General features: G+C 45.1%; 1 protein-coding gene across 1 annotated transcript in view; it reads left to right on the plus strand.

Moving 5' to 3' along the window:
* The window catches only part of arhgap39 (Rho GTPase activating protein 39), a 159,404-nt gene that overhangs the window by 49,101 nt on the left and 92,072 nt on the right, over window positions 1–18,231 (plus strand). The window contains exon 2 of the mRNA XM_007895064.2: window positions 4,179–4,631. Coding sequence (XP_007893255.1) covers window positions 4,179–4,631 — 453 coding nt within the window. The remainder of the gene's footprint in view (window positions 1–4,178; window positions 4,632–18,231) is intronic.

Here is an 18,231-nt window from a genome sequence, read left to right on the forward strand (position 1 = left end):
AGCAAAACAGAGGAGATTTGAGGAGGAGGACCAAATAGCCTCCAAATTGAATTTATCTGATGGACTGTTTCCAGTTCATTGAGAGTTTTCCTAAAACAGTCCAGTCACTGTCAGCAGGAGTACTTCACTGTTTGTGGAGGAGGTCAAGAATCTTCTCTGGAGACAGCAGGGCTGCTCCCTTCACATGTGGAGACCCATAGCAAAGTGGATAGTGCGCTTGCCTCGCAAGTGAGGATTTCCGGGCGGGGTGAAACCTCAAGCAAGTTTTCTTACTCCACACGCCTCTGTTTACCTAGAAGTGAGTAGGAGGCTGGTTGTTAGTCGTTTGGCTGGATTGCTTTTCAGGGTTAATAAATCCCTCCCAAAAAAATTTGGTCACTCAATCCATCACTGTTTGAGGGACACTGCTGTGTGGAATTGGCTGTCATGTTTTTGCCCACAAAATACTTTACTGTCAATCACTTTACAGTATATCCTCTGAAGCACTTTAAGACTTCTCAACAATGTGAGAAGCCGCTATATCAAATGCAAGGATTATTATTTATTCGTATTATTATCTTATATTGCTGGACTCTTTGCCTTAATTCTTTTTTTCTCCCTTGACATTGGTAGTATAGGGAAAAATATTTTATTTATGCTTTCCAATCAATAGTAATACTAATAATAATCTCGAGACAACAACAAATTACATTTGTATAGCGCCTTTCACGTTGGGAGAATGTCTCAAGCTGCTGGACAGTCAGGGATTTGGACCCAAGCTGGGGATTGGTATCAGGACGGGAGGGAGGGCAGGGATGGTAGGGATAGGAGGGTGGCCGAAGGCGCGGTCGACGAGGAGGGTCTTGAGACGTACCTTGAAGGAGGCAAGGGAAGGGAGCAAGGTGAAGGGACTGTGGAATGGAGATCCAAAAGGTATGGGCAAAGAGGCTGAAAGCCCAACCGCTGTTGGTGGGGCGGACCGGGCGGGGGATGTGGAGCAGGCTGGAGACGTTTCAAAGTGCTTCACAGAATATACTGCAAAGTGAATTGACTGTATATTTTGTGGGTGAAACGCGGCAATATCATGCCCAAGCCATAATAATTTGGTCACTTAATCCACAACTGTTTGACATTGCTGTGTGCAATTGGCTACTGCGTTTTGCCCACAAAAAAATACAGTCAATTCACTTTACGGTATACTCAATGAAGGGCTTTGAGACTTCTCAATGACATGAAAAGGCACTATATCAAATGCAAGGATTATTATTAAACCCAAGTGGACGTATCCTTGCTAGTGTGATTTTGCTCTATCTAGGTTTTTTTTAATTCATTTTGTTAATTGGCTCCGTGCTTCGATCGATCCGCTGGCTAAAAGCAAAATCTCAATCAGAAAGATTGCTGCTTGAACACAGAGCACTTTAATGTTTGTTACCAGCTGACTCAGTGGTTGTTAATTTGGTGCAAAATGTTTCATCTGCTTTGACAGCACTTCTCCCGAATGTATGTGCATAAAGGGCAGGAATATGCAAGTTGTTATATGGCACTGATGAATATTCCAGCCGGGAATTTCAGGGAGCTTTACTGCCTAATAAGTGTGTCATTCATTTCTCACTGCTGGAAAGTCTGCACCTGAATCACCTGTATCTGCCTTGTAATGAGCTGAGGAATTCATGCCACATGAATTCGGAGGAGCTGGGGAAAGAGAAAACTTACAATTCATTATTTTTCTATATTAAAAAAAAGTCTTTAATAGAGATGTGGGGGAGTAGGGGAAGATACAATGTGTGTGTTCAAATTATCATAAGGAGCCGAAAATCATAGAATCATAATAATAATCCTTGCATTTGGTATTGTGCCTTATCATGTCTTCGAGATGTCTCAAAGCACCTCACAGAATTTACTGTAAAGTGAATTAACTGTATATTTTGTGGGTGCAATGTGGCATTCAAATGCACAGGCAGTGTCCCACAAACAATCGTGGATTGAGTGATATTTTTAAAAAAGGAATTATTACCCCCGGAAAAGCGATCCGCCAATCGACTCACAACCGGGTTCCTACTTACTGCTAGGTAAACCGTGGAGTAAGGAGTAAGGAAACTTGCCCAGTATTTCTCCCTGCCGAGAATCGAACTCCGGTCCTCTCGCTTAGAGAGGATCTTGAAGTCGATCCGTTCTGTGATAGGGAGCCATTGTAGCCAGGCGAGGACTGGTGTGATGTGGTGCGGAGTTTAGAACGGATGAGTATATGGGTGGCGGAGTTTTGGAGTAGGATTTTGTGGATAGTGGAGGTGGGGAGACCAGAGCGAGGAGGGAGGTGACAAAGGCATGGCTGAGGGTTTTGGCTGCATTCGGTGTGAGGTACAGTCAGAGGTGGAAGAAAGCGGTCTTGGTTACAAACCGAATGTGAGGGAGGAAGGAAAGCTGTGGATTGAACCTGGTGCCTAGATTACGTACAGGTTTGGTAAGTCTTGGGGAAAGGCTGGGGAAGTCAGAGCCGCAGGAGAAAATAAGTTAATGGGAGCCAAAGAGTATGGCTTCTGTCTTGTCAACATAAATGATCTCTTTAGGCGAAACTGCCTCCAGGGGTGGAAGGGTGTCACAGATGTGAACTTTGGCCTGTTACCCTTTGGCAGTGTATGACTGCTCACACCAGGCACACACCCATTGACCTTCTGATAGGTAAAACATTGATGCCTTTTGAGCACTGCTTGTGAAGTTCTTTAATCGTACGGCCTACGTCATGTTAAAAGGCTCTGTGCCTGAGGCACCCAAATAAATAATAATCCTATAAAGGTCTCAAAGAGATTCACATGCATACGTTTCGACTGGCCGCAATCATAGCACATAGATTTAAGATAATTGGTAAAAAAATCAGAGGGGAGATCAGGAGAATTGTCTTTACACATAGGGTTGTTATGGTGGAATGCACTGTCTGAAAGGGTGGTGGAAACAGATTCAATAACAACTTTCAAAAGGGAATTAGATAGGTACTTGAAAAGGAAAAATTTGCAGGGTTATGGGGAAAGAGCAGGGGAGTGGGACTCATTGGGTAGCTCTTCCAAAGAGCTGGCACAGGCACGATGGGCCGAATGGCCTCCTTCTGTGCTGTAATATTCTATGATTCTATGAATATATCAACTGTGTTTAGAGGCAACGCAGCAGCCAGTTTGCACCTAGCAAAATAAGACTTAACAGCCATGAAGTGAATAATCAATTCAACGTTAGCCTGGATATCCAAAAAAAATTATCTTTTCTAATAGTGTCCGATGAACTTTTATGTGTATCTGAAGAACAGGCAGACAGGTTGAACCTCCCATCTGAAGGCTGGTACTTTAGATTATATAACCACAAAGAACTGTTGTGCACAGCAAAGTCCCACAAACAGCCATGAAATGAAATGACCGATTTTATTTGGGGGATTGTTGGCCAGGATACCAAGAGAAACTCTTCTCTTTTTGAATAGTGCCATGGGGTCCCCCTAAGATCCACCTGAACAGGCAGATGGGCCTGCTGTTCAGCAATGCATTGGACTATCTTCTTAGACTATGTGAGTTTAAGTCCCAACGTGGGATTTGAACCCACAACCTTCTGGCTCAGAGGCGAGAGTGCTGCAACTGAGCCAGTACTGAGTGCCCATATGGGAGTTTTATAAAATAAGCCTTGATATAGCTCCTTAACACTTCTTTGAGACGTCTCAAAGCACTTCATCAAATATACTGTAAAGTTTTCCATGATCCTGACATCCTTCACTCTGATGAGCATAAAATATGGAGAGCCTGACATCCACACTGATTGAGACCAGCCCCTGTGTGAATATGAAAACAGTGTGGATACCAGCTATGTGTGAATGTGGGTCTCTCTTCTGTTTCTGTGTGTTTGTGTGTCTTTCCTTCCAATCCTGTACTTGTCTGGATCAGATCCACCTTATGACGGCTTGAGATACATGACATAACCCTACATGTACTTGTGCACCTGAAATGTTTTTACTATCCTCACTCGATGCAGACGGACACAGATTATAGTCAGTGAGCAGTGATGCAAGGATTATTATTATTAGAAAGATCCATTTGATATAGCACCTTATCATGTCGTTGAGACGTCTCAAAACGCTTCACAGCATACACTATAAAGTGGATTTTTCTTCTGTACATTTAAAGGGAAAGTCACTTAATATGCTGTCTTTTCTTCCCACTCTACAGGCTGGAATGGGTGGAGATCATCGAGCCTCGCACTCGGGAGCGCATGTACGCCAACCTGATCACTGGGGAATGTGTGTGGGATCCGCCTTCCGGTGTCCGCATAAAACGTACCAACGAGAACCAGTGGTGGGAGCTCTTCGACCCCAACACGTCCCGCTTTTACTATTACAATGCCACCACCCAGCGGACAGTCTGGCACCGGCCCCAGAACTGCGACATCATCCCGTTGGCCAAATTGCAGACCCTGAAACAGAACACGGACTCGCCGGGCCGGGCCTCGGCTGACAACAGCCCGGCCCGGAGCAGCAACATCAGCAGGGAGGGCAGCACCAGCTCTTCCCTGGAGCAGGAGCTGGAGGCTGACAGGACTCAAGAGCCAGCACGGCCCAAGCTACAAGTCACTGGGAAGGAGGAAGCGGAGAGGTACGACTCGGTCGTCCATTCTTCTATGAGGTATGTTTACATGTTCCTGCCTTCCTCCCTTCCCCTAAGTGAAACAGCGGAGCCCTCTCCCTGCCTTCCCCTCTCCCTGCCTCCCCCACTCAGTGAAACTGCGGAGACATCATTCCCTCCCTCTCATTCCTGTTGTTTTAAGAAACGTCAGCGTAGCCTTCCTGTGGTTCTGAACAGCTCAGCCACATGGTGAAAGGGTTTTCATGCAAACTGTTCAGCGCCTTGTGACATCCATCCGACGTGAAAGGCGCTATATAAGTGTAATTAGTTGTTTTTGTTCTTGTTGACAGTGCCCATGAGTCCACCTTGAATTACAGAATTACATAGAACTTTACAGCATGGAAACGGGCCATTCAGTCCAACTGTCAGCCTGGTGCAGTGGTAGCACTCTCGCCTCTGAGTCAGAAGGTTGTGGGTTCAAGTCCCAACTTGGGGCTTGGAATCACACAGTCTAAGCTGACGCTCCAATGCAGTCCTGGGGTGGGGGTTGCATTTTCGGAGGTGCCGTCTTTCAGAAGAGACATTAAACCAAGGTCCCGTTTATCTGTTCAGGTGGACGTTAAAGGTCCCATAACACCATTTGAAAGGAGAAGGAAGTTTCCCTCTCCCAGTGTTCTGGCCAACAATCCCCGAAATAATATTGATCACTCATTCCATCACTGTTTGTGGGACGCTGCTGTGTACAATTGGCTGCCAGCTTTGCCACAAAATACAGTCAATTTACCTTACACTATATCCTGTGAATTGCTTTGAGACGTCTCATTATTGTTAGAGTAGCAATATCAAATGCAAGGATTATTCTTGTTACGACTACTCTGTTCAGTAATGTATGAATCAAATAACCTCTTAAATACATTGATGCTTTTTGCTTCAACCACTGCCTCTTGTCAGTGAGTTCCAAAACCTCACCACCCTCCATGTGAAGAAGTTCCTCCTGAACTCCCTATTAGATCTATTACTGGCTATCTTATTTATGTCCTCTGGTTAATGGACTCGCAAAAAGTGAGAACAGCCTGTTAACATCCAACTAACCCCGCTATCAGGTCACCTCTCAATCATCTCAAATCCGGAGAGAAAAGCTCCGACCTATCCAATCTTTCTTGACAGCTATATCCACACATCTCTGGTAACATCCCAGTAAAGTTACACTTCACCGCTAAGCAAGTGCCATTTTGTCTGTATTTACGAGAGGCCACAAGTGAGAACCCCTTGTGTCTTTAGCACGTTATGTAATGCTAGCAAAGCTAAGCTATTCATTATTGTTAGAATAGTTAATATTTATTATCTTTTGCCTGCATTTTGTTTTTCTTTTCCTTTAATTCCTCTAATGGTCCCCTGATCCTCAGTATTTGTTTCCTTCAGGATAATTTTGACCTCGTTACTCAGTCGCTGCCTGCTGAACACTCACGCTCTCAGCTGCTCTCTGTTCAGAAAGACGAGGGATATTCACACCCAATAGATCCAGCTCTATGCATGCTGCATACCACAGGCACTCGCTCCATCTGCTTAATTCATTTTAAGGTCAAACTTTCATGTAGTTTATTGTGTGTATGTGTGTGTCTCTCTCTCTCTCTCTCTGCCATCCTGGGATAGATCTCTGTATCATGCCTCACTCGTGTTCTAAGTAAATTACACAGGCTTCCAAATGGTGGCTTTTCAGTTCCACTTCATCTTTAACTTTGCTGGGAATTGCCAGAACAGGCGGACAGGATCTTGTTTTCATGTCTCATTTGGCCATCAGCATTGGCCTGAGAGGGCAGCAAAGCACTGCCCTCTCAGGCCAACGCTGGGTGTCTGCCTAGATTACAAGTGCAAGTCGTGTTGTGAAGCATCAACCCCATAACCAGACTGCCAACAAGATGCCAGAGGGCCATCACATTCCAGCATGAAGTGTGTCCACTGGAGAGGAAATCTGGAGCAATGCTGAATTAGCTCATCACAGAAACTGCTGTCTCCTTCACTCACGAGAGTCAGTGTTCAGCCCTGCATGGTCTCTATCTATAGAATCATGCATCAGCCTGACTCACCTCGATCACATTATGGGTTCAAGCCCCATGTCGAGACTTTGAGCTCAATGTTGGCTGACCCTCCAGTGCAGCATTAGGGGGAAGTACCGCATTGTTAGAGTTCTGTGATTTGAGGTCCTGTCTGCCTTTAGCTGAATGATAAAGAACCCATGATCCATTTAGAAAAGAGAAGGGAGACTTTCTGAGTGTGCTGTACAACAATCCTCCCGACTAATTGGCCATCCAGCTTATCGATATTTCTGGCATTTATGTTGTGTGCATAAAAGGCAACATTTATCTACAGAAAGCAATTAATATACAGCAGTAAGAAGTGTTTTTATACAGGCACAGTTGAAATGCAAGTTTCTTACTGTGATGCTTGATTTGATTATTGGGTAGAAACTAATTGTATTTTCTCATGTGGGGAAATTGAAAAATGATTCCTATCCCCAAGGTCCACAATCTGATCTACTTTTAAAGGTTGCAGAAAAAGGAGTTGAACGGTTTCAAATTTATGGCTAAGCATAATAATAATAACAATCCTTGCATTTGATATAGTGCCTTAACTCGTCTTTGAGACGTCTCAAAGCGCTTCACAGAATATACTGTAAAGTGAATTGACTGTATATTTTGTGGGTGAAAAGCGGCAGCCAATTGTGCACAGCAGTGTCCCACAAACAAACAGTCATGGATTGAATGACCAAATTATTATTATTTTATTTGAAGGGATTATTACTACCGGAAAGCGATCCATCAATCAACTTGCAACCAGTTTCTACTTACTGTATGTGGAGTGAGGAAACTTCCTTAAGGCCTTGCCTGACACCAGAAATCTTTCTTATTTAGTGCTAAGTCGGCGACTGATCTGATTCAGCCACCAGCCCTTCCTTGCTTCAACAAGGCAGTGAGCGGTTGTGTTTCTTGCGCCGGGAATATAGTATTTTAATGAGTTCCTGATTTCACCTCCTCCCTCTGCCTCCCATATTAAAGCATCGACCTGACATGATCAGAGACTACAAGCTTTTGCAGATGATTCTGCTTGAACACGTGTTGATAATTTGAAATTAGTTTACATTTCACATTCGCCCAGCATATTAAAATAAACTGAAATCTGAAATTCTTAAAAAGGATTTAAAAGTGCCTATTAATGCCAATCCACCGGATTACTCATGAGCTGTTGTAATGAGGTGTGGTGGATAAATAGATTGCGGTAATAAATAATCTACAGCAGTGTTTGTGACTGGCTTCAGAGCACCACATTACTAGTTTATCCTGGCACTTGATTCACACAGTGTCTTCAGTTTGTGATGGGGTCAATACTATGGCAACGCTATTGCAGAATAGAACTGAGGATATTTCTACAGTGGATAAGAAGGAACTTATTATAGAGCATTGTACTTTGGAACGCCTCCAAACGCTTTACAGCAATTATTGTTAAGTGTGACTGTGTTTTGGAGTACACCATACACAACAACAAAATTACATTTGTAAAACGCCTTTCACGTTCGCAGGACGTCCCAAGGCGCTGTTGGAAGTCTGACTCGATTTGAAGTAGTATTATATCTGAGTCAGAAATTTGTGGGTTCAAGCCCCACATTCGGATTTTGAGTTCACAGTCTAGGCTGATACTCCAAGGCCATGCTGGGGTGTAACAACAACAACAACAACAACAAGATTCCATTTATAAAGCGCCTTTCACGTCAGGAGGACGTCCCAAGGCGCTGCACAGTTGGGTCATGACCCGAGCAGGGGGGAAATGGTCAGGGTGAGGGGAGGGAAGGGAGGGAGCGAGGAGGGGGGAAATGGTCAGGGTGAGGGGAGGGAAGGGAGGGAGCGAGGAGGGGGAAGAGAGTCGAGAGAGGAGCTGAAGGCTCGGTTAAGTGTACTACATTGTTTGAGGTGCCGTCCTTCAGACATTAAACAAAGGTTCCACCTGCTTGTTCAGGTGGATATTAAAGATCCTGTGGCCAAGAGAAGGGAGTTTCTCCTTGTGTTCTGGCTAACAATCCCCCAAATAAAATTGCTCACTCATTTCAAGGCTGTCTGTGGACAAATTGTCTGATTTGTAAAATGTTTAAGTTTACAAATTTAAATTTACAAAATTAAATTTACAAATTTACAAATTGTCTAATTTGTAAAAAAAAGTCTGTGTGCAAATTGGATGCCACGTTCACCTACAAAATTCAGTCACTTCATTTTACAGTATATCCAATAAACCTCTTTGAGAAAACCTCCTGATGTAAAAGATGCTGTATCAAATGTAAGGATTATTATTAACAGCCATGAGGTTACTAACTGATTACTCTGGCAGACTATTGACCAGGACACAATCCATCTCCCTTTCCTTTGTTTAAATAATAATTAAAAGTATAACCTCTAATAATGCAGCAGTGAATTATTGAATCATAGAGTTAACCTGGACTGCGAGCTCAAGTCTTTGTGTGGGCCTTGAACCGACAACCTTCTGATACCAACCGACTTGTGCTGGGGTCTAGTTTTCCACAAAGTGGTTAAGATATGGAATACCATGCCAGGAGATGTAGAACCATATTAGCTTTACAAAAGGGAACTGGACAGATACCTAAAGAGATACCTAAAAATGAATTAACTACAGGGGTATGGAGAAGAAATAATAGTAATCCTTGCATTTGAGATAGGGCGTTATCACGTCGTTGAGACGTCTCAAAACGCTTCACAGAATATATTGTAAAGTGGATTGACTATGTATTTTGTGGGCAAAATGGGACTGAAAGGATTGTTCTTTAAAAGAGCCAGCACAGGCATGGTGGATTGAATAGCCTCCTTCTGTGTGATAAATCTATGGTTCTGGGATTTATGTCTCAAATGCTCAGTTGACAATCAGTGCTGGTCTGACAGTGCTGCATTGTTGGCTGTGCAGTCATTCAAATATGATCAAGCAAGATCTTGCCTGTGTGTTCTGCTGATTCCCATGGGGACTTCAGATACTGTAGCACTGGAAAGCCTCCCTCTGGGAACATGTGTTAATTTAATTAAGAAGCTGAGTGAGTGTGATGTATGGAGGCAGGATCAATAACGGGATTGTAAAGAGAGAGAGAAACTGCGTTACTTTGGAGGTTTGACCTTAAAATTGAATTAGGCAGATGGAGCTGGTGGCTAGTTTAAGTATCATGGGCAGTCCTGCAGCTATTGGTTGTGAATATTCTTCTCTTTCTGTCTCAGAAAATAACTTTACTCAAAGTGTTGGACTATAATCCTCTGGAAAGCTAATAATAATAATCCTTATGTTTCAACTCGTGCCTTTCAAGTCGAGAGGACACCCCAAAGGCTTCACAGAATATAGATTATACTATGAAGTGCAGTGACTGTGTTTTGTGGATGAATGCGGCAGCCAAAGTTGAAAAAAGCTCCATTCTAATTTTGCCCAGTGCAAAATTACTGGCCAAATTTTAGTAAATGCAGCAGTAACTAAGAGGAGAGTTCCAGTTGGAATGGTAATGGAATACAGCAGGGAATATTTTAGAGTCCTGCTGTTGTCGCTCAGAGTGAATCCACTACTTTATATTGGGTGTCCTATTGGGGCGAACTGTTCATATCTTTTTCAGCTGTTTTCCTGAGAACATCCGACCTAAGCAATGCAGCCTTGCAGAGCACTTGAAGCCCAGAAGTGACAGATTGCTGTCGGAACGCAGCAGCAGGCACGCTCTCCCTCCAAGTCTGCCTTTCCTCCCTGTTAATGCTGTACGCATGAGCTTTCTGAAATGAGTAGTGCTGTAATAAAAGCATTCCTTTTAGGCAATCTTTTACCATAACAACTCGAGGTAGGATTGACATTCCGTTCTAATCCCTCATGTTATGGCGCATTTGCATAACTGCTTTTGAACTGCCTTCTGTATCCCTACTCACACCAGTGTTCCACTCGATTTCATGCGCCATAAATCAGTCAACCCACATTCTTTGAGTGGTCCTCGTATATGTGCCGCCTGTTCATTTTTTTAGCATTCGGAGATGCATTTGTAGATGCTCTCCTACGTGAGCACTGTATAACTGCAAGCTGCTGTTGTTTTCTATCTCCCTTCATTTTTGCTGATATACAATAATATTCCTCTTTGTAAAGTGATTTATTTTTGTTTCAATATGGGGGAAATAAGAGCAAAATGGGATTAGGATAGATGTATAATTGGTGGAGCAAACACGAACACTAATACAGTCGATCAAATGGCCTCCTCCTGTGTTATGGATTTACGTGAGTGAATTTTAGTGCTGATTAGGGTGAGCGATGTTGTTGCTGGTCAATGCGATTGTGTTCCTCTATTTGTTACCGAGTCTCTACATCAAGCACTCTTGGGTATGTTATCATCAGTTTCCTTTACGACCTACCCCTCCTTACATCTGCAGTGCCCTTCACTCCTCTAGCTTTGGCTTACTGCTTGTTTCCCACTTCTTGTATCCCACTAAATTGTCTCAATCTTCAGCAACTATGAGTGGCCACTGCTCTCTGTAACTCCATAAAATTCCTTCTCCCACTTACAAAACCTTTTTTTAATCTGTCTATTTGACTTTACTATGGAGTCATTTAGCATATTGGTTATCGTTAGAGCACTTGCCTCGCAAGCAAGAGGACCTGGGTAGATTCCCTGGCAGGACGAAACCTTCAACAACTTTCCTTACTCCACACGCCTCTGTTTACCTAGTAGTAATTAGGAACTCAGTTGTTAGTCGATTGGCGGATCGGGGTAATAATCCCTCCAAAAAAAAATGAAAGCACTTTGAGATGTTTCAACGACCTGATAAGGTACTACATCAAATACAAGCATTATTGTACCTTTGGATAAGAACCTTACATTTCTCCTCACTTCTTTCCTGCTTGGAATCCACAGTTTTTTTTTGAAGGGCTGAGATCCAATAATAATCCTTGTCTTTGGTGTAATACCTTATATCGTTGAGACGTCTCAAATTTCTTAACAGAATTTTTCTGTAAAGTGACTGTGTATTTGTAGGCGAAAGGGGCAGCCACTTTGCACACAGCAATGTCCCAGAAACAACCATGAATTAACAGATTTTATCTGGGGGATTGTTGGCACTGTTAACAATGTAGCACTTCCCCAACATTGCACTTGAATGTCAACCTAGACTATGAGTTCAAAGTCCCAATGTAGGCCTTGAACCCCCAATCTTCTGACCCAGGGGTGAGAGTGTTACAGACTGAGCCAGGCTGACACCCAAGATATTCAACTTATGTGAATATTTCTGCTTTGGGCTCTCAGGTTACAAATAGAACAGCTCAGGAGAGCCTAGCATGTTCTTATCATCACGCTTCCAATGTATGACAGGTGTTGGGATTAATTACCACTGGGCCCTTACTGGGAGCTGTTGGCATTTGTTGGGAGCAGAGGTGACGTTATAAATCTATGCAGGCAATCACTCAGGAGACCATTCAGCCTTTGAGCCTGTTCCAGATTATGGCAGATATTTTCATCCAATTTTCCCAGCTTCTACAGTATCTGTCTGTCCATCTACATTTTGAAAATGTCACATTGATTCTGCATCTGTGGCTGTCTGGACAGTGTGTTCCAATAACACTGATGCTATGAACATAAAATATTTCTGTGTTTTGCTGATATTTTATTAATCTAGCCCCTCTTCTTCTCAACAACACAATAAAATGCATTTATTTAACGTCTTTCATGCTTCCTTTCCCAATCGCAACACTGCAAGGAAATTTGTCTGGAGCAGGGAGGTAGGTAGTCATCCTACTCCGACTGTGAGGCCAGGGAATCCTCTCTTTCAGCTCCCATTAACCGAGCAAGCCAAAGCACTAATGACTAGGGTGGTCCTAGCTGGACAAGCTGCAGGAAAGCTTGCCAGACAGTGATATCAATGGCAAGCTACGCGGTTTAACTGGTTAGACTCCAGCACTTACCTCAATGCACAACTCTGAGGTCCCCAAGCTGTGGCTCTTGCCAACCTGCACCTAATACTCTCCGGAATTAGGTAAGCAGGATGTGTCCCTCCAGGGAGAGAGTGCGCATTCCATTCCAATAATCTGTCTCTGGATTTCCATGTGTAGGTGGGATGCTTGGAATTCTCAGATGGGTTTGGAGACTCTTAAGCACGGTGATGGGTTTCCGCACGTGTCAGACACCAAAAAAATCTGGAGCAGCTCGATTCTCTTTCATGAAATCACCGCTCAAGGAATTCCACACAAGTTGCCTGCTCCAGGGAGGCTGTGAGCTCACTGCTCTTGGCTCGGAAAATGGTCGCTTCCATGTCCCCGGCTGCAGATTTAAATTTAGCTCCTACTCCAATCAGCTGCCATAAACTACAGGGATAAACTGAGTGACACCAACAAGTCCTCTCTTGTTACAACAGTGAGAATGACTAATAAAGGGCGAATCAGTACAGTATGTTTCCTCTGTAAAGGGTAAAGAAAGAAGAGAATCTTGCATTTATAGCACTTTGAAAATCTCACAAAGTATTTTAAAATTTGAAATGTCTCAATGATGTGATAAGGCGCTGTATCAAATGTAAGGATTATTATTATTAAGTATTATGATTACCACCTTGCATGGTAATTGTCTCTTGTAGGTTATTTTGTATTTTTTTTTCTGCAATACAAACACCCATGAGGTGAATGACTAATGAGTTTGGGCAATCTGGGGTCAGCACACCGGGAGAAACCTCTTCAGAGAAATTGCTCAATCACTTCACGGCTATTGTCAGTTCATGACTGTTTGTGGGACGCTGCTGTGTGCAATTCGCTGCCGTGTTTCGCTCACAAAATATACAGCCAATTTACTTTACAGTATATTCTGTGAAGCGCTTTGAGACATCCGACACTGTCTCATACTGCAGGCCGCTGAAACCCTCATACACGTCTTCATTACATCGAGGCTCGACTATGCAAACTCCCTGCTTGTCGGCCTCCCCAACTCCTCCCTCCACAGGCTGCAGATCATCCAGATCTCTGCAGCCCGTGTCCTATCCCGCACCAGGCTCTGTGACCCTATCAGCCCCATCCTCGCCAACTCCACTGGCTTCCCATCACACAGAGGATACAGTTCAAGATGCTGGTCCTCATCTTCAAAGCCCTGCATGGTCTTGCTCCCCCCACCTCTCCGACCTCCTAACCCCCTACCATCCTGTTCGCTCCCTCCGCTCAGCGGGCTTCGGCCTGCTTCATGTCCCCTGCCTTGCTCGCCCCACTATCCGCCGCTCTGCACCCACCCTCTGGAACTCCATCTCGCCCCCTCCTTTGCCACCTTCAGGTCCCACCTCAAGACCCTCCTCTTCGACCGTGCTTTCAATCTCCTTGCTTTCCCCCCCTGCCCTCCCCACTTCCCTACCCCGACCCTCAGTTTGGGTGCGTAACTCTGTCTGTCCAGCACCTTGGGATGTCCTCCTGACGTGAAAGACGTTATACAAATGTAATTTTGTTGTTGTTGTTGATAGGCTGTTATATCAAAAAATTCAGTAATTATTATTGTGGAAGTTTGCTGTGTGCAAATTAGCTACAAAATATGACGGTGAATCCTGTGAAAGCGCTTTGAGGCATTTCGACTCTGTGTTAAGACAAAAAAAAGGATTATTATCCAAGATGTAATTGGTGAGTGAGTTATTAACTGGCTGGAACAGTAGCCAAATTCTCAGTGATAACAGTTCTAATTAGACAACTTTGACCTATTGACATATCAGGAACCATCCCAAGTCTCCTGCTGTTGATGTTAATGACTAACAAGAAAGTCTTGAATCACCTTTGCAGGGACAGTGGCTCTAAGGTATGTTGAAAAGCAGGACATTGTAAGGAAAAGGGTGTTTGAGCAGCTCAATGCTTTGAAACCTTGCATCTGAATTGATGATTCAACCCAAAAAAAAGGATGATCGTCTAGAAATAAACAATAAACTTGTTTTTAATTTTAGAATATCGTTATGTCATCAATTTGTGTCAGCATTGGGTAGATGAGTGAAATGATTGGATTTTTAATTATGGAATATAAGAGCACAATATCGAGCAGCTGATAACTGGCCTGGATTTAGAAATGTAACGACAATAGCATGGCAGCACACATTCCATATCTCAACAACAACAACTTCAATTTATATAGCGCCCCTCATGCAGGGTAGCGTCCCAGAGCGCTTGACAGTAGCGGAGCACTACGCCGAACTGGGGGGAGATGACCAAAAGCACAGTCAAAGAGGAAAGTCTTCAGGTGCGACATGAAGGTGGGGAAGGAGCAGGCAAGGCGGAGAAATTGAGGGAGAGTTTCGGGACATAGTGGCTGAAAGCATGTCCACCAAATGGAGGACACGTGAAACTATTTTGAAGCCATTTCTGATTCCATGGGGAGGGATGCTCTTTTACCAAATGCTCATTGTATGAAGATCTCGTGGATAAAGGATTTCCACTCCAGTCATGTGTCACCTGTTTGTTATTTAGGACCTACCTGAGCTGCACCGAGAGAAGCTGGGGAGTGATTTAGTGAAGTTGCCCTTCACTATTGAGTGAGGTATAAGGCAGCAGTAGCTTAGGCTGAGTGCACTCAGGAACCTTATGGTTTTACTGCATGGCTGTGCTTCATGGTTTTATTTTTGATGTGACTGCAACTATTAAATAATAGAATGGAAATCTCGCTTTCCCAGTCCTGGTTTGTGATGGAGTGGTAAATCTGGTCGGTGAGTGCATGGTGTTCTGCTGTATTGTATTGCTACATCTAATAGTTTTAGCCTTTAAGACTTGAGTTGAATATCTGATCTAATAACAATTTGCGTTTATATAGTGCTCTTCATGCAGGGTAGCGTCCCAGATTGTGATTGACAGTGGCTGAGCAAGTCGCCGAGCCAGGGGGAGGTGACCATAGGCACGGTCGAAGAGGAAGATCTTCAGGCGTGACCTGAAGATGGGGAAGGAGCGGCAGAGAGATAAAGGAAGAATGTTCTAGAGTTTCATGTGTAGTGGCTCAAGGCGTGGTCACTGATGGTGGATAGGAGGGTTCAAAGGACAAGCAGGATGCTGGAGACAGTCAAGTGGACACAACAGGTAGTGGGTTGGGGGATAAGCAAGTGGGAGAAGCAGGAAGATGTCAGGGTATGAAGGGATTTGAAGACGAGTATGAGGGTCTTGAAAGCAATCTGTTCGGTGATAGGCAGCTAGTGGATCCTGGCAAGAATTAGTGTGATGGGTGACAATCCCCCGGGAGGTTCACATTCTTTAACGTTCATACTTCTGGACCTTTTTCTAATTTACCAAAAAAAATCATTTAAAAATTGGAACTGGGTTCTGAGTTCAAAACCCCCCAGAGACCAAATCTCAGGCGACTACACTTGGTTTAATGTCACATTAAACTTTACTTGCTGCAGAGGTGAGTGTTGCACCCATGACACTTCTCATTATTTCCGTTTCCAGAGGGATTAGTTGGCGGCATCACTGGAGGTGGCCGGTGCTCGCCTCCCACCTGAACGTGATTTGCATCAGAATAATTGTGGGCAGGAGTGGCCGACTCCCCAGAGGCGGTCAGATTCATCGCTGATGAGAAGAGGGTTTAATTGAGCGGAATTGGAGTTGGATTTGTGTTGCTGTGACTGACAGATACGTTGCTTGTCAGTGAACTGAATGCAGGAAAGCACCACTATAACTAATGGTGGCATTTTCAGTGCTGCAGTTTTCACCTTCATCAAAAAATATATAAATGGTATAGTCTGAAAAAAGGGAAACACGTCTTTTTTTTCTCTTCTTCCCCCCCCCACCCCTTTTCTTTAGGTTTAAGCCCCATACTTGGGACCTTGAGCCGAGACTGATTTTTTTTAAAAAGGCCTGCTCACCCCCATTAGCTGAATTAGACTGAAATACATTCCAACAACAACAACAACAACAACAACAAGATTCCATTTATAGAGCGCCTTTCACGTCAGGAGGACGTCCCAAGGCGCTGCACAGTTGGGTCATGACCCGAGCAGGAGGGAAATGGTCAGGGTGAGGGGAGGGAAGGGAGGGAGAGAGGAGGGGGGAAATGGTCAGGGTGAGGGGAGGGAAGGGAGGGAGCGAGGAGGAGGAAGAGAGTCGAGAGGGGAGCTGAAGGCACGGTCAAAGAGAAAGGTTTTGAGACCGGCCTTGAAGGAGGAAAGGGAGGAAGCAAGGCGAAGGCACTGGGGGATGGAGTTCCAGAGCCTCGGGGCTGAGAGGCTGAAGGCCCGACCACCGATAGTAGGGCGGTTGGGGCGGGGGACGTGGAGCAGACCGGAGCCAGAGGAACGGAGGGTACGGGCAGGTAGGTAGGGGGATAGTAGGTTGGAGAGGTAGGAGGGAGCAAGGCCGTGAATGGCCTTGTAGGTGAGGATGAGGATCTTGAAATCAATCCTCTGGGGGATGGGGAGCCAGTGGAGGCGAGCGAGGGTGGGAGTGATGTGGTCCCGAAGCCTGGTGCGGGACAGTACACGAGCTGCAGAGTTCTGAATGACCTGCAGCTTGTGGAGGGAGGTGGCGGGAAGGCCGGCGAGGAGAGAGTTCCCATAGTCCAGCCTTGAGGTGACAAAGGCGTGAACCAGGGTTTCAGCAGCGTGAGGGGTGAGGTAGTGCCGTAATCTGGCGATATTCCGGAGGTGATGGAAGGCGGTGCCAGTTGTGGTGCGGATGTGAGGGAGAAAGGACAGCTCAGGGTCGAACAAAACGCCGAGGTTCCTGACTGGCTTTGAGAGGTGGAGAGTGCAGCCTTGGATGCTGATGGTGTCAGCGCCTGAGGTGCGGAGGCGCTGACGTGAGCCAATCAGGAGGGCCTCGGTTTTTCGCACGTTGAGCTGAAGAAAGTTGTCTCTCGTCCAGGACTCGATGTCGGACAGGCAGGCTGTCAGGACATCGGTGGTCGTGGAGTTGAGAGTAGAGGAGGAAAGGTAGAGTTGGGTGTCATCCGCATACATGTGGAAGTTAACCCCATGTTTGCGGATGATGTCACCGAGGGGGAGCATATAGAGGGTGAAGAGGAGGGGACCGAGGACAGAGCCCTGAGGGACACCACATGAGACAGTACGGGGGGTGGAGGAGAAGCCATTCGTTGAGACGAAGTGAAGACGGTGGGAAAGGTAAGAGCTAAACCATTCAAGGACAGTGCCTTGAAGGTTGAGGTGGGAGGACAAGCGGTGGAGTAGGATAGCGTGGTCGACCGTATCGAATGCTGCCGATAGGTCGAGGAGGACGAGGAGACAGAGGGAGCCCTGGTCACAGATGGTCAGGATATCATTGGTGACCTTGACCAGGGCAGTTTCTGTGCTATGAGCAGCACGGAAACCTGACTGAAGGGGTTCAAAAAGAGAATGGGTGGAGAGGAAAGAGCGCAGTTGGGAGGCGACAACTCTTTCCAAGACCTTGGAGAGAAAGGGGAGGTTGGAGATGGGCCGGTAGCTTGATAGCTGCGACGCATCAAGGGAGGGTTTTTTCAGGGTGGGCGTGATGATGGCAGTTTTTAATGGAATGGGGACAGAGCCAGAGGAGAGGGACAGGTTTATGATGTCAGTGATGTGTGGGGCAAGAAAATGGAGCTGGGAGATAAGGAGTGGAGTGGGGATGGGGTCAAGGGAGCAGGTGGTTGGTTTTAGGGATAGGATGAGTTCAGTGACAGAGGGTG

The sequence above is a fragment of the Callorhinchus milii genome, unplaced genomic scaffold, assembly GCF_018977255.1.
Source record: "Callorhinchus milii isolate IMCB2004 unplaced genomic scaffold, IMCB_Cmil_1.0 Scaffold2, whole genome shotgun sequence".
Classification (NCBI taxonomy): domain Eukaryota; kingdom Metazoa; phylum Chordata; class Chondrichthyes; order Chimaeriformes; family Callorhinchidae; genus Callorhinchus; species Callorhinchus milii.